Genomic DNA, 26243 nt, shown 5'->3' on the forward strand with positions numbered 1-26243 from the left:
TGTCCCCCATGTTGAATACAACATTTATAGATATGAAATCCTAAACGGGAACTCTAGGGACACTCCTGCAAGCTGTAATATAGGGACAGTACAAGGCTCAGTTTTTAAACATGAACGTCCAACGCTTGTAAACAAGACCTGCTGCTGTTACGAAGGAACTATTCATGTCGCTGAGGCCCGTAGGCCTGCTTATTTCAACATTGAATTCAAATTAAATTCCTGCGTACTTCTCTTTCGCGTGCATCAAAGGTGAAACGTTGCTAAATTACAGCTACTGAAATATTTAAAATAAAAATAATAATCTCAGGGATGTATAAAGACGGTTTAATTATGGGCCAAAATAAAATATCTTGAGAGACCTATGTCACAATCAGATAAAATCTTGGCACCAATGTATCATAGTCCATTCTGGAATGAAATATCGTTTGAAAATTTTTTCTGCGCTTTTAAATGCTCTGCCATTCCGGTTGAATTAATTGTTGTCATTTTTTTTTCTATAATTTGACCATATAAGCCAAACATTTTATATAATCACATTTCGTTAAAAGAATATGATGCGCTGGGTGGTGAACACTTAGATGATATCGGCAGGTAATAGTAATATGCGTTACAAGAGCGGTATGTTGAAGTTTTCATGTTCAAGGAAAAGTTTGAAAAAGCGAAACGTAGTTGAGCTTTTTTAATTTCCGAGAATTGAAAGAAAACATACCGCTCGTGTATCGTACATTATTTTGTGCGAAGATCGTTTATTACATACCTGAAAGAGGAATTTCTAATTAGTCGCAATGAAATCCCCATCTTGGTTTCTGTTCAATGACGGCAAATTTGGAAAACAAAAATATCTATCTTAAACATTGTTGCTTTAAAATGTTTTCTGTGTTTACTATACTCCAGCAGGCCGTGATATACGTCTGTCTTTTTTTTCCCTCCAGTCTATAAATACGAACTTAAAACAAACAGCTTCCTTAATGTTACATGCATCACGAATGCAGTAAATTTAGTGGGGTTTTAGAGTTTACTTAATTTTTGCAAATATTTAAAAACAATAATTATCAGTGCAATTTAGGTGAAATTGCAGTGGTAAGTTTCCAATTTATAATTATTATTACATTGAACGTCTCTAAAAATAATATGTTAAAAGCCTAAAGCAGTAAAATCAATATGTCACTTAAGCGGTAAGAAGAGGGAAATTGTTATGTGTGTTAGGTTGGGAATACTGAATGTGGAATTTTAGACTTACCGCGGATTGGTTTTGTGCGGAAACCAAGCAAATACGCACGATCTCGCACAAAGATAATTTACATATAGCCTACAGCAGCGATGTCAGACAGGGACTAAACGGAGCGGAGCGCTCAACTAGACTGGTTGCGTGCTCCGGTGTTTCTACAGACATAAGGAAGTTCAAGCTCCGATCTAGCTCCACAACCGGTATTGGAGCTTACAACTCTGACACTACTGGCCTACAGCTTTCTCTGTTTATGAATTTGTGCCAGTGATAATGTAGCGGAGAATCATTGTGCCTCAGAACCCATCTGAGAGGTCTATGGTACGTCCCAGGGATCTGTAGAGTAAAGGCTGGTTCACAATAAACCGGAAACGAGAACCAGAATGAAAACGAGAAGCAGAGGACGTGAATATGAAAATTTTTGATTCACAATAAACCGAGAACGTAGACGACTATGCATATCGATATGTAAAGTCAATATTACGCATTCTGATGTTATTTGTGTATAATTGACCAATGACGTTCTCTCATGAGTACAAGGCAGCCAACATAAACATAGGTTAACCAACTTCGAAATTTCAACTGAAACATTTCATTAGGTACGGTACTATAAATATGCCCATGCATCTTTATTATCACAACCTATTTTAAGTCTACCATAACGTAAAATAATTAGAGAAGATACATTTATAATAGAACAAAAATGAACACAACAGTAGTTATTGAATTTGAAGCATGAATATGTAGTGTGTAATACAACCAATTCAGTAATAAAATATGAGCCACCGGCGTGGCTCAGTCGGTTAAGGCGCTTGCCTGCCGGTCTGAAGTTGCGTTCGGGCGCGGGTTCGATCCCCGCTTGGGCTGATTACCTGGTTGGGTTTTTTCCGAGGTTTTCCCCAACCGTAATGTGAATACAAGATAATCTCTGGCGAATCCTCGGCCTCATCTCGCCAAATATCATCTCGCTATCACCAATCTCATCGACGCTAAATAACCTAGTAGTTGATACAGCGTCGTTAAATAACCAACTAAAATTTAAAAAAAAGTAATAACATATGATTCGCTTTTGATCGGTGTTCAAAGATGCAGCTATTGAAAGACACGTATTCTCCTTCATTTTCTCATCTTTATACGAGGCGCGCCGCTTATCGTAAACGTGAGGATTTTCCTCAACACTCAATATTAGAATATCATCAAATAAAACTTGCTCCATGATGCACAGCACAGAACAAAATAATGCATAGGTTATGTCACGGTCTTCTTGCTACAAAATATACGACGACAAAATAGCTTTTAGATGGCAATAGAATGAATCTAGTGGGCTGTGATCGGAAACGTGAACGCCAAAGTTGAAACTTGGCCAACTCTCCGTTCCCGATCCCGGGCTCCGGCAAGCTTTTCGTTAATTGTGAATGCTCACATTTAAATGTACACATTTTAACAATTTTACCGATTTCGTTTTCGTTCCGATTCTCGTTTCCGGTTCATTGTGAACCAGCCTTAACTTCGCGCATATGGTGGCGGAGTCTAATCTGTGCCGGCATGTATTGCGGGCAGCATCAGCTCGAGGCCGCTAAGGGGTAAGATGCTCATGGTAGAAGGTAAAGTAGAGTTAAAATAGAAATGATCCCCTCCCTGCTACCGATTGCTAGCTTCGTTCAACCAACACTTCCCCCTCTACCACATACACTTGCGCAGAGGTCTTGTTTCGTCTTTCTATTCTACAGATACCTGGGACGGACCATAGTGGGCAGGAATCATTCGCGTAAGACGATGGACTGTAAAATCTGGTGATCTCCAAGCAAGTGTCTGACTGAAAAGCCAACTGTTGCTTATTTCATCTTACTACTTTCTTTCAACAGTATTATTTTCTTCAATAATAATAATAATAATAATAATAATAATAATGATAATAATAATAATAATAATAATAATAATAATAAGAGCTATGGGCATTATAAATAGTGTGATGAAACCATCCTTGGTTCAGAAACACACTCGCATACGTCTCTACAACACATTGGCACGACCGATGCTCAGCTATGGCAGCAAAGCATGGACACTGATAAAAGCAGAATAACGGCTTGTGAAATGCGATTCATGCGAAGAACAGCGGGCTATACTAAGTGGGATCTGTAAAGAAATTGTGAAACTTTAAAGGAACTAAAAACTCAGCCAGTTTTAGATTACATTGTTGAATATCAGTCTAATTGGAAACATCATTTGGAAAGAATGAGTAGTAGTAGACTCCCAAAGGCAATTTATGATTATGTACCACATGGCCAAAGATCTGTTGGTCGTCCTGCTAAGAGATGGCGTGAAAATTTTATGTGCGACCGTAACAGGCCTTGTGGCCTAACACTTGTCAGGCAGAAGAAGAAGAAGAACATAATAATAATAATAATAATAACAACAATAATAATAATAATAATAATAATAATAATAATAATAATAACTTTCTTTGCCATTAAACAACCTGTAACAGGCCTACTCATAGAAACTGAAACAAAGCAAACTAAAAGCAAAAACATAATAGATATTTAAAAAATCATGAAGAATACAAAAGCTGTTCTCTACTAAAAATCTTTTAACGGAAGCTTTAAAAGTGCTAAAATTGCTACTAGACTATACCTATTTATTTTAATGTTATGGTTCATTTAACGACGCTCGCAACTGCAGAGGTTATATCAGCGTAGCCGAATGTGCCGGAGTTTTGTCCCGCAGGAGTTCTTTTACATGCCAGTAAATCTACTGACATGAGCCTGTAGCATTTAAGCATCGACCTGGCCCGGGATAGAACCCGCAACCTTGGGCATAGAAGGCCAGCGCTATACCAACTTTCCAACCAGGTCGACACCTATTTATTTGTACCGGGTAATTTGTAATAGAGATTTATACTCATTATTAAAACTGCACGCATTTTATTCTTCACCTAACATAATAAAATTAGGAACATTAAATCCAGACGTTTGAGGTGGGCAGGGAATGTAGCACGTATGGGCGGATCCAGAAATGCATATAGAGTGTTAGTTGGGAGTCCGGAGAGAAAAAGACCTTTGTGGATCCGATACGTAGATGGGAGGATAATATTATAATGAATTTGAAGGAGGTGGGATATGGTGGCAGAGACTGGATTAATCTTGCTCAGGATAGGGAACAATGGCGGGCTTATGTGACTGCGGCAATGAACCTCCGGATTCTTTAAAAGCCATTTGTAAGTAAATAAGTAGTTAATATGGGAACTATGATAGGTAGCGAAATTCGGTTGCGAAAGTCAGCTATAACGGCTGGGGGGATCATAGTACTAACCACACGATACCTCCATTCTGATTGGATGATCGTTCACCTCTGCTTCGGCATGTGAACGTGAAGCCAGCCGGCTGGTCGGACTGGGCCCTCCAATGGTTATAGCGCCATGGAATATTATTATTATTATTATTATTATTATTATTATTATTATTAGTATTATTATTTAGATAGGATTATGCAACTTCTGTACTTAATGTTGACGTTCTGATAGATCGTAACCTAAATGCATTTGAACAAATACGAAACACCCCAAGAGTCTTCAACAGAATATACTAAAGCATGGAACGAAGGTTCAAGGGATGTATCGATACAGAAGACCATTTGAGTAATTTTTGTACTAAGTTTTTTGTAATATTTTTTTTTTTCTGAAACTAAGTAACCATGTTTATATGAAAATTGTTCAATGTTTATTTTTTCTATATATACGTCCCCAAAATGTTTGGAAACAATTTACATATACCCTATATGCTGGAACCCTTGCCATTTTTAATCTTCAACACTTCGCCTGGACTGCGACTGAAGTTCTTGTTATCGAAATCGTCAACCCTTGCTTTTGAGAAATCGAAGAAATAACTAATCGGTTTGCTGTCGTACTCTGGGACAATTTACGTTATCGCATTAGTGCCCCCAGTTAAATATTTACTGAAGAGAATTGAATGTAACTTTTGTGTGTGTTTGGCGAGCTCTTACGCAGTAAACCCGGAATGGTAATCGGCTAATATCAATTAATTTTCTTTCCTCTCATAAACTTGATGGCTCAGAGGAAATGTTATGATAGTGAAGAAACTTCTTCTGGAGATTTTGGCAGATAAACACGTCTACCCCGTTCTTAATTCCGTGATGAAATGTTTTTGTTATTGTTGTAAGTTCGACAACAAGGAATCTAGATGATTAATACGTTTTGGAAATGGACTGATGTTTTGAGTTTAATTAACATATCAATAAGACTTAGTCAGTGAAAATAATTTATCACATTTATGAAAGAAACGTACGATTGTCATAATGAGGAGGTTAACATAGGGAGTGTTTGCATGACTGTATTACAAATGTCTTGTGATAATAGAAGGGTTCAGAAGGAATAATTTGTCATCAGGAATTCATATTCGTAGCCATAGAGAGCCTGAAGAGAAATAAAAAAAATTACTCTTCAAGGAATGAACACTCATATAAATTGAAGGAAAGAAGACAGAGGACGGACACTGGAAAGTTTTCTTTTCTCAATAGTACATCAGGGACTGGAATGCTTTTATCTGCAGACTTACTAAAGGCTTTACCAACAACCAAAAATGTATTTAAAATACGCTTAAGGAGTTTACTAATAGACGGTAGTGCACATTGGGCACATTTTGTATAGGCCTATTCGATTCCCTAACCGTTTCAAATGTTTATCATTTTACTTTTTAGGTGTATTTCCAAATTATATGTAATACGCTTTGTCAAATCTGGCAATCTTTACATAAGGGAAGCTAAATTTATATCATATTATATACACATTATTTAAAGGGTTTAATTGATATTTTGTTATTGAAGTGTTGTATCAGTGAAGAAGTGTGTTGTGTCAGTGAAGTGTGAAGTGTGTTGTGTAAGTGAAGTGTGTTTTTTGTCAGTGAAGCATTATAGTTTATAGTGACAGTGCAAAGTTTTTCAACAGTGAAATGTTTTTGAAGTGTTAGTGAAATCAGAATAGAATCAGTGAAATGTGTCGTAGTTGCAGTGAGTGAGTTGACAGCGAAATGAGTGTAGTGGCGAAAGGTACTTGTGCAGGTATGAACATATCATACTCGTGAGTTTTAGTTCGAACTTAGGGTTAAGACACAAATTAGATTTACTTTAAATGTTATTGTAAGTGATCGTGCTTCATTTAATTTAGGATGCTCCCTGTCATTGTTATTGTTATTATTATTATTGTTATTATTATTATTATTATTATTATTATTATTAGTAATTCTATTTTTTATTAATTGTGTTTATTATTGTCATTATTGAGTGTAATTTGTTACCACTGCCACCGGGTATATACCCATTTGCAGTGTGAAAAACACACAGACACGCACGCACACACACAAAACAAGGAATCAGAAACCCATTAATCTGAAATTCTTATGCGATTGAGGTTAGATCAGCTTTAATACATTTCATTGTCACTGACGCACACATTTTGCCATTTTTTCAGTAATACTTCAGCTCTGAGTAGAATTTACTATAAAATGTTTTTTTCTTTCGAGTACATGAAACGTTGCCTAATACAGGGTGGCACAGAAAAACAGGAAATTTTGAATTAACATTAATGGCACAAATAAACATAGTATAACATTATTTATTGATGAAAGTGTATGTACATAATATGCCATTTATATTATGTTGTCATGTTCTTTGCGGGGAAAAGGACTCCTATAGACATATTTTATTGCAGTGTGTCGAATTGGAACATATCCGCAGAAAATATCTACCACCCTCGATGCTAAGTCGGAATGGAAGTTTGCTTGCTTGTCTGGATCTCATGGGGAATAGAGATTGGGAACAAAAGACTGGATTGTTCCTCTTGAAGGCGAGACAGATTAGAACTTCAGCTGCTGAAGTTTGTGATGCGAACTGACAAAGGAATAATGGTATCTACTCTACTTTTATATCTGTTTTAGGTTAGGATATATTATATAATGTGTTTTGTTTGTGCCATTTTCATTGTAATCTGTGTGTTCTTTTGGAGAGTGGTTGGATCTAATCACAGGTGAGGGGGATGAAACCTTCAAAGTAGGACTTGTTTTACACAGCACGTACGGTCAGAAGACCCATGCATTGGATTTAAGAGAAAATTCTGATAATGTAGTACATCTGTATGTATAATATTGCTCAATAAATCCATTTATTCATTTATGTTGCTTCTTGGAGATGACATCGGAAAGATGTGCTACATAACGACGTACACATTCTGATAGCCTGGTTTGGAAACTCTGAAATCCTCCATGTATCATGTCTTGAGGAATGCCAGTTCAGCGATGGTTGCGGGATGTGTGCGGTACACAATGCTTTTAAGATGTCCCCACAGGAAGAAGTCGCTAACACTGAGATCAGGAGATCTCGCAGGCCATGGAATGTCACCGTTAGGTGACATAACGCGCCTTCCTAAAAATTATTGGCGAATGGCTTCCATCGGTTACAATGGCTAGGTAACATGTAGAGGAAGAAAGGTAATTTCATAACTGAAAGGATTATGATAGCCAAAGTATATTCAGCCAGAAATAAGGAAAGACCAAGGTTAAGCTAGATGGACTGTGTATTAGAGGATTTGAAAATAATGAAGCTGATAGGATGGGGAAAGGAGATTATGATTACGAAAGTGTAGACCAATACTCACGGAGGGCTATAGCATCGAATGGAAGGAAGGAACTACAGTGTTATTCGATCCAGACGAGTGTTGTTTATATTAAAAGAAAACTAATATCGGAATAATAGAGCAGAACTGGACGGAACTGTATACACAAATATTTAGTAAAAAGCTGTCATTTCTTCTATACTTCCACATAACAAACAAAATGTAATTATTGTTCAAATTATGCTTTCGCTACATTGCGTTTAACAATATAAAGAACGAACCCCAACAAATACAAATATAACAACATGCACAAGAGTGACGTACTGTAATTGTGTGAATTATTGCAACTGTGCGTTCACCTAGAAAGAGATGTAACAAGTAGAATGTTTATTTAGTAATTCATATGACAATTATATATTGACGTCCTGCATAAGCTAAAGAGATTATTCAGAGCCGATAAGTAGATTATACGTAAAAGCGGATTTAAGTTGGCATTAGGCATTTCAACTCCAACTGGCCTAATGTCTACGTATTGTAATATCACTTAATTCAATTGAGTTTAGTTCCACTATTACACTTTTACTAAGTTATTCTACTTTTTCCAATAACACTGTACGGAACGACGTGTTTCAACCAATCATGGCTGCTTATCTGCAATTTTTATCACCTCCCTAGCATTTGTTTTTATCACCTCCCTAGCATTTGTTCCTTTGTTTGTCAACATAGTACTTTCAATTAGTACCTTTTAAAATGATTCATGTTTATTTCATCATCCTTATTTAAAACTTTTCTATTATTTATGTTGTTTATATTATTTAGATTATATATAGTTCCTGCTGTGTGAGATTATGGACAGTCACGTATCAGAGATTGTTTAATACACATTGATAACTGGAGTGGAATCCAACTGTTTTAATAAAAATGAAACTGAATCAACAAAGCCCTCTTGGCTATTAATTGTCCATAGAGTTCAATGATGATTGTATAGTTAGCACAACTGGTAACAAGACAAAAGCTCATCATAACACACTACTGCCATCTAGCGGAATATTTGTAATGATGAGATGGTACAATAATACATTTGAAGACAGCTTAGTATTTTCGTAAGTCAATTAATACAGTATTTTAATACATTAGAGTACTTTATTCTTCTAATATTTATATACTTTGTTCTAATCGTGTAACAGTCAATTAAATCGCACTCGAGTTTTGATTTTCTCTAAAGAAATTAAATCCTCCAATGAGATTACCGTAGATAAAATTTACATTAATATTTCAAATTTCTTGAAAACATTTGCAACGATATAAAGAAACTGGATTCCTTTTTGTTTTCCTCTTCGAGAAAAAGTGACCGTCGCAGTTTTACGAGAAACTGTATGATTTAATTAATTTATAGTTTCCTGCCCAATGGCAAGTCCTTCACTGTAAATCCAGCATTCTCTAATTTTCTCCCTTTTCCTCTTTCCTCTTCGTCTCTGTATACGATCCATGTATCTTAATGCTGTTTATCATCTGATATCTTCTTCCACCCCGAACGTTTTTACCTATTCACCATTTCTTCCAGTGCATCCTTCCAGTAACTCAGCCATTTTCATTTTCTCTTCCTGATCAGTTTCACCATTATTCCTTCTTCAGCCACTCTTCGTAGCACAGCTTCATTTATTATTTTATCTGTCCATTTCGCACACTTCATTCTTCTTCATAATGGCGTTCCAAATGTTTCCAATCATTTCTCTTCACGTTTTTTGTTTTTTAATTCTGCTAAGTTGATTCTCATCAAGCGGTGATCTATGATTATTTGAAATTAGATCAACGATAAACCACTTTAAATATTCCACGTAATTATAGGGATTTCATGAATTGAATAAAGTATAACAAATACAGAAAGATGATCATTAGAATAGAGGCGGAATGTAATACAATAATTATATTCCAGAATTTTTTTTTCCAAATTAGTTCTGACGTTGCCTGCAATCTTCAAGAAAGCTATATAGGATGGATGGTAACCTATGCACCAAAATTTAAGAGGTGATTCTACATGTTAAATATAACAAAACTTTTATTACACTTTTCCTGCGATGAAGCACTTTTAAGCAAGAAAAAATTAGGCTTTACTCAATTTTTACAATGCTGTATTGCAGTTATGGTCAGAAAGAAATGGTTGATTGCTATACAAGCAGTAGCTAAAAAATACTCTGAACAGTTAATGTCTTGAATTTTTTTTTTTGCAAATTAAAATGTTTAACCATGAATATTTTTATTTTTTTTTTATTTTAGTAGGTTATTTTACGACGCTTTATCAACAGCTTAGGTTATTTAGCGTCTGAATGAGATGGTGATAATGCCGGTGAAAAGAGTCCGGGGTCCAACACCGAAAGTTACCCAGCATTTGCTCATATTGGGTTGAGGGAAAACCCTGGAAGAAACCTCAACCAGGTAACTTGCCCCGACCGGGAATCGAACCCGGACCATCTGGTTTCGCGGCTAGACGCGCTAACGGTTACTCCACAGGTGTGAACTTTAATAATATATATATATATATATATATATATATATATATATATATATATATATATATATATTGAATAATAACGAAAATCGTTGGAATAAATCTTAAAACACAGCGCAAGTCGTATGTTACCGACTGAGTACAGCAGAGGGGGAGGGGAAGGTAAGTAGTGCAGGCAACGCTTGTTTAGATTTATTGCAACCGTCATGATGTTGCTAAATGCTTCATATAAACACAACAATTTCCTCTAAAACGATGAAGTTACAGAAAAAAACTTACTTAGATCTTCCAAACCTCTCCTCATGATCTATTACCAGTATCATTGGTGTGTAGGTTACCATCCACCTTGTAGAGTGCGATGGACAAGTCTCTCCGCAGTGTTTGTGTAGCCCGTGGCGGGAAGAGAATCCACTAGGCAGAGAATTTAAGTGGCAGCACTGGCCGCTAAGCATGTGATGGACTGGGGATGTGAGGTTGTCAAACCGGAATTAATGGGAAAGTGCCAACTTTCTACAGGATTACTAGAACTAATGGAGCTGCGGAGGGACTTTTCGAACGTACTGTATAACATATATTGCGATTTCTAATGAAGGCCAGTCAGTACCTAACACGTGTATTTATTGCAGAAAAGTAATCATTGACAGATCTACGTAAATTTAACTTAAACACTAATTGCAAGGGGGAAAGGAACTGGACGCCATACCCCAGTGTTTTTTCGCCTAGTTGCCTCATGAGGGATGCCTTATTGGTATTACTTATGAGGTTCAAACCTGTCTTCGGACAGTTAACTAAACAAGAACTATAATATTATAAGACTTGCTTTCTTAAATACCCTGCAGCCTTTACTCTGTGGATACTGTACAAATATATTCGTAAGTGGCAATGGATACCCGTGTAGCAGCCCTTTACATTTATTATTATTATTATTATTATTATTATTATTATTATTATTTGTTATTATTACTATTATTAAAATGGTACTGAAATCTACAACATGGGACAACCGATTTTATTCCCATACCGAAGGAAGCCATGCTAAAATTTGTAACACTTCAAATATGTCGTGTCCACCGCTTCGGAGAAACGGTTAGCGTATCTGTCTGTGAAAACTAGCAGGCCCGGGTTCATATTCTGGTTGGACAATTTAACTGGTTGAGGTTTTCCCGCTGTTTATTAAAAATATATATCGCTCTCATTTGGGTTTGAACCGACGAACCTGGTTATCCGAGACAAACATGGTAATAATCTACCACAATTTAACAGAGCAGATGAGATGACGTATTAGTAATGGAACAATAATACATTTGAACTGGCAGTAGGAATCTATGTAGGTCTATTATGGGGAAAATATAAATTAACGGCAAGCAAAAATCCACAGTACTTGCTTGGGTCGAACCCTGTTATCCTACAGTAGCAATATCTCCGCCTAACTGACAATTACTTACGACTAAATTATTTTCTTTTTTTTGTAAAACTGGTATATATATTCTTTTAAATATATTGAAATAGGTCTACACCAAGACAAAGAATAAAAGATGAACTTCGTAAAATTCAGCGTTTTCAATCACAATATTGATTGCGTGTGTCAAGTAGCAAAACTACTGCAAAAGGTTTGATTAACTTTGTGTCCAGACTGCGTCTTGGAACTTCATTTCAGCCGAATGGATGTCTACTTCTTACATCGGATTTTTTTCTTTCGCTATCACTTGTCGACCATTCCCCCCTTGGAGATGACAGTTACAAATGAACACTTATCAACTAAGTCTTAAGATAAAGTGGAACGAATGAAATTAAAATATATATTTCGCGTGGAGAAAAAAATGAAAACGTCATCACCGCTAGATAAGAAACATCGGAGTAAATTTTTATTGTTTTCGCTAAGACAATGAATTCTTATATGAAATTAGCAAATTATAAATATACTACCCACTCATTTCAGCTCACAACATCGGTATATACTGACAAACGATGTCAAAATGAATTGTACTAATTTATTTATTACACTTCGAATTGGAGATACAGCAATATAATAAAAATACTCAATTTCAAAATGTAACAAAATTATTTTATGATCAATACAAAGTAGGTGATTGATAATTAAATTCAGAAATATTTTATGAAAGACACTCTGAATTTGTGTCGGACTTCTTAAAAAATCGTCTATTTTATTTAAATATAGGGAAGTAGTAGTAGTAGTAGTAGTAGTAGTAGTAGTAGTAGTAATCCGTGGCGGGACAGCCCATGAAGGGTCAAGACCGAAGAGCCGGTTGCTGGCCTCATGTTCACATGCCTCAACAGAGGTGAACGATCATTCAATCAGAAAGGATACATCTTGTGGCTAGAACGATGATACCCCCCAGCCATTATAGCCAATTTCCGTAACCGGATTTCGCTATCTATCGTAGTTCTATAAATTCGTCACGATGATGGGTGGGCTCCGATCTCACAAAAGGACCGAAATTTGATGCGAAAATTCCTTTCGTATCAAGACTCTAACTAGTGCTCATTCCGTAACGAAAATCCTAGGCATGATGCTTTAGAGCAGAGCTACGAAGTTGGTACCGAAACTGTTTAAGTTGTGTGAACTTGGACTATATCTCTACGGAATGAAAAGTAGTAGCGCAGCTCTCAATATCAGTAAACCAAAACGACGAACATGTACAACCGGATGGTAACCAAACATGTGCTCCAATCGTCCACGATCTTAGAATTAAAAAGTTATGAACGAATAATATAAAATACGATAATTTGTAGCTATAAACTTCGTAACTCCCAATCTAACATAATTGGACGGAGATATGCAATAATAGACCAAACGACAATTTGAAAAAAATTAGATATTTGCACAAATCTGTTGATGGCAGGCTAATTTAAGTCGGAAAAAATCAATAATGCGATCTGAATTTTGCTGCTATTTATAAGCAAAATTCCTTTTTTTTTTTTTTTGCATAAAATTAATTTATTTTGCTTTGAAATATTAATTCAACTGTTCGTATCTTACCAAAAATCGGTTAGCCTGTTTTGGTATTATTTGTACTATTTTTTTGTAATGTTGTAATACTTCTTGCATAAAGCGTTAAAAAAAACATTTATTTCAATGGCCAATATCTCGAAACAGTGTTTTGGCGCTTGGTCTCTTATTGCGTAAATCCGTCCAATTTACTCAAACATATAAAAATAACATACGAAGTGTATAATTATTCTAGCTACATAACCAATAACAATGAACATTTTCATTTTATCGAAAAAAAGTACTCTTTTACGTTTAGGGGGGGGGGAAGCAACACTTTTACAGTATTCTACTCTGAAAATATTCGTTCGCCTCAAGATGTTACTGGAGCAAATCTGAAATACGATATAGTATTTCTACTTTGTGAATTTAATAGTGTATCTCGTATGTGACACATAATATTAAACCCGTAATTGATTTCAAGAAAATTTTTCATTTCTATTGTAACGATAGCTAAAAAGTTCATATTGTAATTCCGATGTTGAACTTTGACTGTAACGTAACCGAATGCATAGCAGCACGAGACGTCAATATTTAACTAAGAATAATCCGTGAAAAAATAAACGCGTTACATACTACTGTCCTGCAATGTTCGAACATGAGAGGGGTAACCAGGACATTAAGAATTTCGTCTTATGTAATATGAAAAACTAACCGCATTATCTGTGCTAAAATTCTTAAGCGATTAAAACATGAATGAAGAACACCGAATATTTTTATAACACGACAGGTCTACTCCTGCAGAGTGAACATCGACGAATATGGAACTTCGCCGTACTCGACAAACTTGAACCGAAGATAGTGCCTGGTAATGCACGACGCTATTACATACTCCTGTTTGAATAAGTATTTAATAACAGACGAGTTTCTTTTTTTTTTTTCTTTTTTTTTTTTTTTTTTTTTGGAACCATGCATAATATTAATATTGCGTAAATAACACAGTAATGACAGAACAGCTCACTTTGTTCAAAACTTAAACTGTTAACATAAATTAGCAATATTCTTCAAACTATTCAAGACTGTACACACCTCTACAGAATGACACTACGCGATGTTTATGTGAACTGTGTATCGTCTGTAGCGAAAGGGAGCAGGGCGAGGTGCGGGTGATATCTATACCCTTCGCTGTACTCAACTGAAATCTACAGTTTTGGTACGAATTTCATGTCTTTGCTTTAGACCAGGGGTCGTCAGCACAGAGCACGCTGGGGCTAGTCTCTGTCACCCGCGGAAAACGCAGTGCACTAGGGTGCACACCATAGCTGCTAGCGGGTATGCTCTCTATCTCTCCGTGTTGCACGACAGTGCACACGGGACAGCACCGCGTACCCTTTGCACATTTCAGCGAGTGCTGACGACCACTGCTTTAGACTTTTAGGGCCATATTCATAGAAATTCTTAGCGCAGGCTTCCAGTGGATGATCATCGAACTAATGTTGTTCGTATTCATCAACCAGTGTTAGCGATATGATGTGATATGAATCCTGTACATGTAATCACTTGATAGCCCGGGCTAGTTTAGCACCCTTAGGATGCTGTGCATAGACATTTCGCTAGCCCGCGCTACTAGCGTGCTAAACTAGCCCCAGCTATCGACTGATTACTTGTACAGGATTAAACATATCGTATCATATCGCTAACACTGGTTTATAAATACGAAAAACGTTAGTTCGCTGATCATCCACCGGAAGCTCGCGCTAAGAATGTCTATGAATATGGTCCTTAAAGATAGGCTATGAAGTGCATGACGTTACGGCGCGGGATAGTAGTAGTAGTAGTAGTAGTAGTAGTAGTAGTAGTAGTAGTAGTAGTAATAGTAGCAGTAGTAGTAGTAGTAGTAGTAGTAGCCGCCTTTCTTTGTAAAGGCTTAAATAAATGTCATTTATCCGCCTTTTAAGTCCGATTGGGCCTCTGGCTGATAAATCTATGACAAGATGTGTCAGAAGAAGGATAATTGTTGCAGTCACATCACGTCTGGTTATTGAACTATGTTACTAGTTAGCGATGTATGCAATGGAGGGGAAAAGGAACTGCCCACCCTATCCCACTATCTCCCGGCTTAGTTGCCTCATGAGTGATGCCTTATTGGTGTCACTTACGAGTCCTCGGACTGCTCAATAAACATGAATTATACATATCCGCTTTTGTTCAGCAACATCAAAGTTTATTAGGCTACATTCATAAAAATGTCATAATGAGATTAGGTATTTTACTAGTGCAATAAAGTAAAGCAGGCGTTCAAATAGATGAAAAGTAATTGATTTATTATACACATTAACTAGGTTATTTTTTTTTTGGCAGAGTGCCGATGTCGGAGCTATACAATTAGTAGCCTATGCTCCTAAACATTTAGTATATTTTTATTTATAATAATGCAAAAATTATGACAGAAAATGAAAAAAGCTTGTCTCTTACTAATCTGTTTATAATGACTTAGTCCCAAAAATTAATGTAAATCCAGTTGTTTCAGCAATCGAATTATGAAGAAAATTCTGTTGCCTCCCTCAACAGAGAGATTGCCAAATCCAATAAGAAGTAAAAGTTGTATATTACATAGTAAAAAGTGAAATAACAGCAAAATAATGAAATATCATTATTAGTGAAATTTCAAAGCAGATGAAACGTTATACAATTTGTTGGTCATGGCTCAATCAATCAATTATTCGTTATTTTGATGAGAATTAACATATGCTACTGATGTTGTCAAAGTAGAATAAAATACAATATACGTAGTCTATAATTAGAATAATAAAATAAGAGATTAAATAGATTAGAAAGCATACGAGTGAAAATACGAATTAACTTAAATTAAAGCTACTATCAAGATATTCAATAATATTATAAACGGGATTGTCAACAAGCCATTTGCACAAAAAATTCTTAAATTCGGTTCATTCAAATTTAATGTGCACATTTCTTGATGCAATATATGGACTTCGAATTTAGAAATCTTTTTCATTTGGTTAGTCTAACATTAGGTTCAACTAGATGATAATTTTGTTTATTAGGATAATAAAATTATGAACCTCGGATATAGTCTTTAAGGGTGCTATGCATAGACATTTCGCTAGCCTGCATGCTAAACTAGCCCCGGCTATCGACTGATGACTTGTACAGGATTCATATCATATCATATCATATATCATATCATATACTATATATATATATATATCACATAATTTTTATTGGGTTATTTTACGACGCTGTATCAACATCTAGGTTATTTAGCGTCTGAATGATATGAAGGTGATAATGCCGGTGAAATGAGTCCGGGGTCCAGCACCTAAAGTTACCCAGCATTTGCTCGTATTGGGTTGAGGGAAAACCCCGGAAAAAACCTCAACCAGGTAACTTGCCCCTACCAGGAATCGAACCCGGGCCACCTGGTTTCGCAGCCAGATGCGCTGACCGTTACTCCACAGGTGTGGACTATATCACATCATATCATATATCATATCATATCAAATCATATATCATATCATATCATATCATATATCATATCATATAATCGCCAACACTGGTTTATGAATACTAAAAATGTTAGTTCGCTGATCATCCACCGGAAGCCAGCGCTAAGAATGTCTATGAATATGGCCCGAAATATTTTAGCCATTTTTAATGTCAAGTATATTACTATAATCTTAAATCATATTGCTACACTAAATGGGTTATGAAACTCTGACTTCGGCCTCAATTGACAATTTTCCCAATTGACTGCAATATGATATGTTAAGATACATCACAGTCTAGTATATACAGTCACGAAGGTCAATATGTAGTAAATATGCATCCATAGACAGTTGCTAACCACTAGGATCGCTAATATCACTCATTAGAGACAATGCGAAATAGTACCGGCACAGTCTATTGTTCCTAGCACCCTCACAACTCAAGCTTTGTGACTGTATATACTAGACTGTATTTATATCGTCAATAACTATTATAATTGTGTAACCAAATACTCATTGTCAAAATCCTAACAGGTTAACACGCGGCTTTATTATTTCATTTTTCCTTTGTCATCGAATTTTCTCTCTTTTCCCGAAGGTCTATAATTGTTTAATCGTTCTGTCGCTCTATTCCCTCACGATGAAATATTGTTATTCCCACTACAGTTTATTTTTAGTAATATATTGTTAGCAGGAACGTTGTATCAAATCTCATAACATATACTAATATTGCGCAACTATGCCCACTTCTAAAATAATTAACTTCATTAGTTTGAGTTTCTACCTTATATGTTTACCAAGCGTCGGAATGCTTAACTGCAACAGAAATAGGGACCACGTATTTATTTAAACGTTAACTTTGTATCAACTACGTTTATATACAGAGCCGAAGGAATTGGAGATCAAATAATTTACTCATTTTGAGAATTAATTGAATCGTATTCTAAAAAATTAGGGAGAAACTATGATCTTAGTATTGTTCTTTCATAGTAACTTTGCAAACCTTTTCAATGCGAAGAAAAATTTACAATGGGATCTCGGTTCGGAATAGTTTAACGTAAAGACGTCTTGGATGGAAATAATTTTTTAGAAAATTAATTACCTGTATGTAGAATTTATAAATTACTCTCTACATTGTCTTTTATTTTCAATATTTATTTAAAATTATAAATTGGCCATCGGCTTAGTTCAGTTGTTCGAAGCGCTCGCCTACTGATCCGAATCTGCGCTCGGGCGTAGGTAAGATTCTCTCTTGAGCTGATTACCTGGTTGTTTTCTCCCCCGAGGTTCTACCCGACCGTAAGGCGAATATTAGGTAATCTACAGCATCATATCGCCATCATCAATTCCATCAACACTAATTAATCTAGTAGTTGATGCAGCGTCGTTAAATAACCTACTAAAAATTATAAATTGCTTTTTAAAATTGAATTTATATCACTTTAATTTCAATTACTTACTAGTACATCAAAGATCATTAGTAGATACAGAATTATTGTTATTCATCATCTCTTGTTATTCATTATCTTTCACAGTATCCACCTCGCGACAATGGAATTCCTTATCACAAAGTATTAGTGCCTGCAAGACAATAAACATTCTTAAAATAGCTTAAAAGATAACGTTCTTAGCAATTCACTCCAATTATACTTACTTAACTGTCACTCTCTATATGATAACTTCTTTCTTTAGACATGCATCCTGATAGCGCTATATTTTCAAAATTGTATCTCAATAATCTCTTCTTATGATATAACATTATTTGAAATATATATTTACATTCTATTTAATTTATTGGTCTGACCCAATATTTTGGATTTTCCCTGCGACACAGAATAGCTCACAATAAAATTTAAAATGAAAAATTATACAAACAAGTTTCAAACCAAAGTGACTAAGACATAAGAAAAAAAATAGAACCTAGTACAATTTAAATTGAGTGTACACCATAAAGATGCTGGCGGAATATCGCCACAGAAAATTCTATTATGGTGGTGACGATGGCACCTTGAAGATCTCTCTTCAGCTTGTATTTTTCCCTCTACTTTACAAAGGCTTTCGGAACGGTGCCCCTCACTCTGAAGAAGAGACCGGTAACTGTGATTTTTTCAATGTTGTATTTCGCTGATAGGTACTGAATCGTGGGCTCGTATATTTTCTTTTTCTCTTCGTTCACTTCAGATGGTTGAGTGGCTGAGATTTCAAATCTGATCGTAGTTCAATTCTGCTACAAATTTTGTATTTCATTGTTTAATTAATAGTTCATAGTATTTTACGGTTTAATTCATAAGTAGGCCTAACTCTTGTATACACGTAACTTTTATCCGATTCAAATTGTTCTATTCTATGTAGCTTGCAAGTTGATACATATGTATGTACACTACTTTTTGCTAGTTGAGTGGAAGAGAAGGCCTTACGGCCCTAACTCTGCCAGCTAAAATAAATAAATTATTATTATTATTATTATTATTATTATTATTATTATTCGGATGACGTGAATATGTTAGGAGAAAATACACAAACGATTAGGGAAAACACGGAAATTTTACTTGAAGCAAGTAAAGCGATCGGTTTGGAAGTAAATCCCGAAAAGACGAAGTATATGATTATGTCTCGTGACCAGAATATTGTACGAAATGGAAATATAAAAATTGGAGATTTATCCTTCGAAGAAGTGGAAAAATTCAAATATCTTGGAGCAACAGTAACAAATATAAATGACACTCGGGAGGAAATTAAACGCAGAATAAATATGGGAAATGCCTGTTACTATTCGGTTGAGAAGCTTTTATCATCCAGTCTGCTGTCCAAAAATCTGAAAGTTAGAATTTATAAAACATTTATATTACCGGTTCTTCTGTATGGTTGTGAAACTTGGACTCTAACTCTGAGAGAGGAACATAGGTTAAGGGTGTTTGAGAATAAGGTGCTTAGGAAAATATTTGGGGCTAAGCGGGATGAAGTTACAGGTGAATGGAGAAAGTTACACAACGCAGAACTGCACGCATTGTATTCTTCACCTGACATAATTAGGAACATTAAATCCAGACGTTTGAGATGGGCAGGGCATGTAGCACGTATGGGCGAATCCAGAAATGCATATAGTGTTTTAGTTGGGAGACCGGAGGGAAAAAGACCTTTAGGGATACCGAGACGTAGATGGGAGGATAATATTAAAATGGATTTGAGGGAGGTGGGATATGATGATAGAGACTGGATTAATCTTGCACAGGATAGGGACCGATGGCGGGCTTATGTGAGGGCGGCAATGAACCTTCGGGGTCCTTAAAAGCCATTTGTAAGTAAGTATTATTATTATTATTATTATTATTATTATTATTATTATTATATGATAATAAGTAATATATTTCTGAACAACTGCTGCACGCCTTCGTTGTTATAATTGTTGTAATTAAATGCTTTTAATTTCCAAACCATTGCCGCTACAAATATGAAACCATATTTAGAAAACGTGAACAATTCTATTTATCTTATAAGCAGCATGTCTGAACCATCTTTAATAATAGAAGAGCTATGCGCTTTTAACGGGACTTTGACAACATATTTTTCGTTTTAAGTAATGAAAAATGCCAATAATATTTGTTAAATTATGAAAATAAATATATTATTAAATCTCAAGCTCTCAAATTTCTGATAATTTTTACACACAGATCTATTCAACACCATAAACGTTCCAGTTTTAGAGATATCACAAGTTTCATTTCCTTTCACTTTTCGTTCCCCGGTTCCGGCACCTGGATTGCTCTTTCGCAACTTGGATATAGATCTAGACCTATTTACGTCAAAAGTTGTGAGGTAACAACTGTAATCCAAGCTGCTGAAAAACGATCGTTGTTTGTGAATGCGAATTTGGCTGGTATAAACCGCAATTAGATAAAACCGACTATAGCTAAACATATTTTAATTTTCTTCAGGTACTGTGCACTTCGTGATCCTACATACAAAGTTTTGTAGAAAGGACATACAAAATAATGTAACATATTTCTTACGCGTTTACTAAACAAATAGTACTATTTTTATTCTGTGATTATATAGGCCTATCTTAACAATAAAAGGTTCAAAATGTATACAAAGCATCATAAATCCCAAGATTCGAGACTATTGTAATATTAAAATACAATTTTATGTACTATATAGAAAAGACATTAATTAACATTGTATACATGTTTATGCAACACCTCAACCTGTTATTTCGTAATTTACGTATTGTCGTAAATACAAAATTTCTATAAGAATCTGCAATAAACTCTGTGATTAATTTTCACACTCTCGTGATATTAAATACAAATTTTTGCACAATGAAGGAAGTACAGTAAAACCTCGTTAATCCGGACTCCGATAATCCGGACAGGAAAAAAACGATGAGTTTAAAAAAATTAAAGAACATTGTTTTAAGACTTACTTTTATACATTAGAACTATGGAATTGCAATAGCCTATTAAATCTTAAATATAAAAAAATCCATCAAGTTTGCATTAAAGTAATTAAACTACACAAACAAAAATTATTATAGATTACACAAACAAAGGTTTAAAGTTATATACAGTTTACTGTATTGTATAGTGTATTTAGACCTGTGCTCTTTAAATACATCATAATAAACATGTTTTTTTGCTATATACGGAGTTTTAATGCCATTTCCACTGTTGTTTCAAGTTATTTCAGTTAATCTGGACTTTCGTTAAACCGGTCAACTTATCCCCCATTAATCCGGATTAAAGAGGTTTTACTGCATAGTGCTAGATTCGATACGCATATACAGTATGTAATAACAAATTTTATATTTATAACGTAATTATTTACTGTAGTGTGACTGTATAACCTCTATCATAGGTAACAAAACTTATCAGTCAATAATTTAAAGATGTTCAACATCACTTGCGGTATACAGGTTTCTACATAGTTTCTTTTATGTAATTAGCCTGCATGAAACGTGACGAAGATACGTTGTAGCTGCATTACAGAAGACGAAATAAAAGCATGTTTAAATTTTCAACTCCGTTTACACAATTCAATATCTCAATCAACAAAAATCTCATGTTACATACATATTGATCTATCGCCCTTAAAACTGTCACAGCGACGAACTAGGTCTATACAAATAGCAATGTTATTTCGAAAAAGCACATTATTAATGGGTGTATTAATAGTGCAAGTTATAACCGCTTATATAAATTGATCACGGTACATTTATTAATTTTCTACTTTTAAATTTAATTAGGGGACAGTGGGGTAGTATCGGACATCGGGTAATATCGGACAGTGAGTTTCTTTGATCTACCACCAGATGATAGTACCTGATTGACATGGTTACGTTTCTGTGATGTCGCATACAGAAACGTAATCAAGTTATTCAGGTACTACCATCTGGTGGTAGATTAAAGGAACGCACTGTCCGATATTACCCGATGTCCGATATTACCCAACTCTCCCCTAACGGTTGTTTATTTAAATCCATACTTTTAGTACACAGAAAAGAACCAGTGTACGCTAACAAGTTGCTTAACAGATATAAACATGCATTATCTCTTCAGCATAGGTACTAATTGAAAACACTATACGAATTTCACTTTATCTTACAAGCAGTTGCATTGGGTATTACACATTTTATCACATTATTTTATGAAAGAGGCAAAAAAGTGTAATATTTTTATGATCTCCAGTGCTTGTTTATCTTATTGTTTTCTTAGCAACGAAGTCCTACAATTTAAAATAGACGCGGTACTTACTTGAGAGAAATATTTGAAATATAAACAGTCAGTTATTTTCCTGTACATTAATTGGAGAAGTTAGATTTTAAATGTTTGCCATCATACGTTACATTTAATTTCAGTTACTTTACTTATCAACCAAAGCTACCTTATGTGAACAGTGTGCGCTTAACGGACGCTAGACAGTACTATAAAAATGCGCGCAAGAATTATCGAGCACTGGCTACTAATTAAAATAAAGGCAATATTCGCGAAAGCGGTAAATAAATATGGCCGTTTTGGCGTTTATTATTGGTACAGGGAAAATAACTCGTTTTTAACGGAAATACTCGCAGCGGATATAATTATTTACCACTTTTGTGAAGTTTAGTAAAATAAGTTATAGGTGCATGTTACTTGTGTTAATGCGTAAACAATACCGACACATTATTTAGTGTTCTCATAAAACAGATAATTATAAAATAAAATTCCGTATTACTACGTGTAGATGGAATTTCTACATATTTTCTTTCCTATAAACCTTTGTATTAAACTTGCATCTGTTCAAATTAGTGATTTTCTCCCAGAAAATAGAAGGAAATATAGTAGTATAGATCTTGTATTTCCCCATCTAATTTTATACTTACATATTTAAGATGCCAAAAATTAATTAACACGCTACTAATTAATTCATGGGTGCGCGGACAAAAGGACATAAGTAACCTTCTATCCAAAACTGAGGTGAGTTAACATTTAGATAGAGAAATGTGAGAAGAACATTAGAGTATTCTACAGCACGCGAAACTCAATTTTTTATGAAAAAAGTAGAAAAATGATCTAATTTTCAGAGGGAAGGTAGTTTTGAATGTGAAGAATTCATATAGAACGTTAGCTGACTTTAACACATTTTAGAAAATTGCTAAAAATTGGAAAGAATTGATCGATGTAGGTAACCTAAAATTCGTTTTATTTATTTTATTTGGTTATTTTACGATGCTGTATCAACATCTCAGGTTATTTAGCGTCTGAATGAAATGAAGGTGATAATGCCGGTGAAATGAGTCCGGGGTCCAGCACAGAAAGTTACCCAGCATTTGCTCGCATTGGGTTGACGAAAAACCCCGGAAAAAACCTCAACCAGGTAACTTGCTCCGACCGGGATTCGAACCCGGGCCACCTGATTTCGCGGCCAGACGCGCTGACCGTTACTCCACAGGTGTGGACGGTAACCTAAAAATGATTATTTAACTTCATTTAATATATGCAAGGCATATTAAAAGCCTTATCTAACCTAACCTACTTGTCACAGATTGCTATATGCAAGGCACACTAAAAGTCTAAACTAACCTAACCTAAAATGTCGCACATACGTATACGCAAGACATACAGAAAGCCTAAACTAATTTAACCTAACCTAACCTGTCACAGATTCCCGCACTGTAGAACTTAGAAAAATGCGACTTAAAAGTTTCAGGTTCGCGTGCTATAGAAAAGTCGAATATTGTGTAGAATGCGCTACGTCATCGCTTTGAAATTAAAGATGAAAGAGAATTGTACGTATGAAGTTAAAAATTGTTTCAGCGATCCTACATATTTTGTGAAAGTGTTTTTTGCAATTATCTTAAGACTTAGTTTTGATGCCTTATCCTCTTTTGTTCGCGCACCCACGAATTCTGCTATATTTCTGCCGCATAGACACTGGAACACTGTTCCATTTTCTACTGTAATATCTCTTGCATAAATATAAAGAATGATGTAAAATAGTCGCTTGACAGAAAGAAGCACACTTAAGGATTGGTACCTGATTTTATTTTATTACTATTTATTTTTATTATCGTAATAAAATAAATTAAATTAATTAATAAGTAATTAAGATTCCACTATTCCATGTCTAGATCGGATTAGTATCCTGCAAATATTGGAAAATAAGTTTATTTACTTTCCCAAACATTTCTAGCATATAGAGGACGGGATATAATAGAAAACGTTTGACAGTGATGTAACAAACGTAAGGAATGGCTACAGAATTGGTATAACGATTTCTAATGTAATGTTAATTGTCTACAGTTTATATTACGTAACTTCATAAATAAGGTTACATATTTTAAAGATCTATGAAGAAAAATATGTTTTAATTTCTTTCATATAAATTTCTGGACACGATTGTAAATTATGTAAATATTGAGATCCTACATAAAGGGCTGGTATATGAAGTCAAATTGGCACAGTTATATAATTTACAGACATACAGCTACATGACGTCGACAGCAATAAAAGATCTATCTTCGACGTCTATAACGTCACGAACAATGTTGTCGCGTAAACCTAAAAGAACTTTTCGATAAAGTTTCATCGCTTAGAAATGGCAAAGAGTGCATGGAAAAACACCATTAGAGAAGATATATTACAAACTTTTATACCTCCTTTAAAACACCTTCTTGAATTTCATGCAAAGTTTCTTTCTCTATTTCAGATAAAAGAAAAAGAGTGTAGTCATTTGAGTTTCATGCATCAAGACACTTTAGAACTCACCCTCCGTTCCGAATCCAAGCAGGACAAGAGATGTCAGCATCCACAGGTGGCGCCAGAAGCTTTCCATTGTCAAACAAAACACTGCTCTGATGCGGTCACAAGAATGAGAGAAGATGAAGGGAGAAACCTGACTTCCTTCTGCTCTTTTCTTAAGACTTTTCTTTCTTGCTTTTTTTTTATTTTTCCACGTCTTGAATTTAACGAAACTTTAAAACTAATAATTTTTTGTGTTTCAAAAATAAATTAAAACATATTTAACGTGTACTGAATCCAAATTCTTACGCCTTTGTAATTTTTAACACACACTCACAGCGCTGTTGGACTTCGTCATTGTAGTTCGCAAAGTTAACTGTCACATTTCACCATACGTTTTCTCGTCAGCGGACAGGAGTTGCCATGTCACTGAGAAAGGGTTGAAGGGGTTTGATTTATTTTGCACGGATCCGATACGCCGGAGGCACGCGACACTGGGAGATCGAGTGACTCCAACAAGATGGGAAGTCGGCACCCACCACGCAGTAGACCAGAGGAGGCCCGGACAGCGGCAAGCACTTTACAGTGAAATCGAGGGATCTTGGTGTCCTCCTCGGTCCCCCCCCCCACTCCGGCAGGAGCGGCGGCCTTCCCCCCTCCGAGCCACCACACACGGGCGCATGCGTTATGGAGCACCAGCATCCCTCATCTCGCTCTCTGCACCCCGCTCTGTTTGTAGCTTCGTGTATTTTATTTCCTTCCCTTTCTTTCGTTCTGTTTTTCTTTCGCAGTGTCCACCTTATTCATTCCTTTATCTTATTTTCACAGACAAAATTGCACTTTGTCCTTCAATGTGTGTGTTGACATCCGATACTAATTCAATCTCGTCCAGAAATGAAAACAGGACACTTCTTCTTGATGTGGTACATCGTTCTCGCCTGAAAGAAGAAATTACTTTCATTATTATTATTATTATTATTATTATTATTATTATTATTATTATTATTATTAAATTTTATGGAAGTAGTTTTTCGTACTCACGAAAAACTACTTCCATAAAATTTAACTATTCTCTTAACAACGTCTGTATTATTAGGAAAAATTGTATTAAAGATCTTGGTGTACTACTCGATTCTAAATTATACTTTCACGATCATGTTCAATATATTTATAATCATTCAATAAGAATGCTTGGTTTAATAAGGTCTA

At 35.2% G+C, this 26243-nt stretch overlaps 1 protein-coding gene across 1 annotated transcript in view; it reads right to left on the reverse strand.

The window, feature by feature from the left end:
* LOC138704728 (uncharacterized) overlaps positions 1 to 26243 on the reverse strand; it is a 1357586-nt gene that overhangs the window by 1165979 nt on the left and 165364 nt on the right. The window contains exon 3 of the mRNA XM_069832899.1: positions 25062 to 25972. Coding sequence (XP_069689000.1) covers positions 25062 to 25128 — 67 coding nt within the window. The 5' untranslated portion in view covers positions 25129 to 25972. The remainder of the gene's footprint in view (positions 1 to 25061; positions 25973 to 26243) is intronic.

The sequence above is a fragment of the Periplaneta americana genome, chromosome 8 (genome assembly GCF_040183065.1).
Source record: "Periplaneta americana isolate PAMFEO1 chromosome 8, P.americana_PAMFEO1_priV1, whole genome shotgun sequence".
Classification (NCBI taxonomy): domain Eukaryota; kingdom Metazoa; phylum Arthropoda; class Insecta; order Blattodea; family Blattidae; genus Periplaneta; species Periplaneta americana.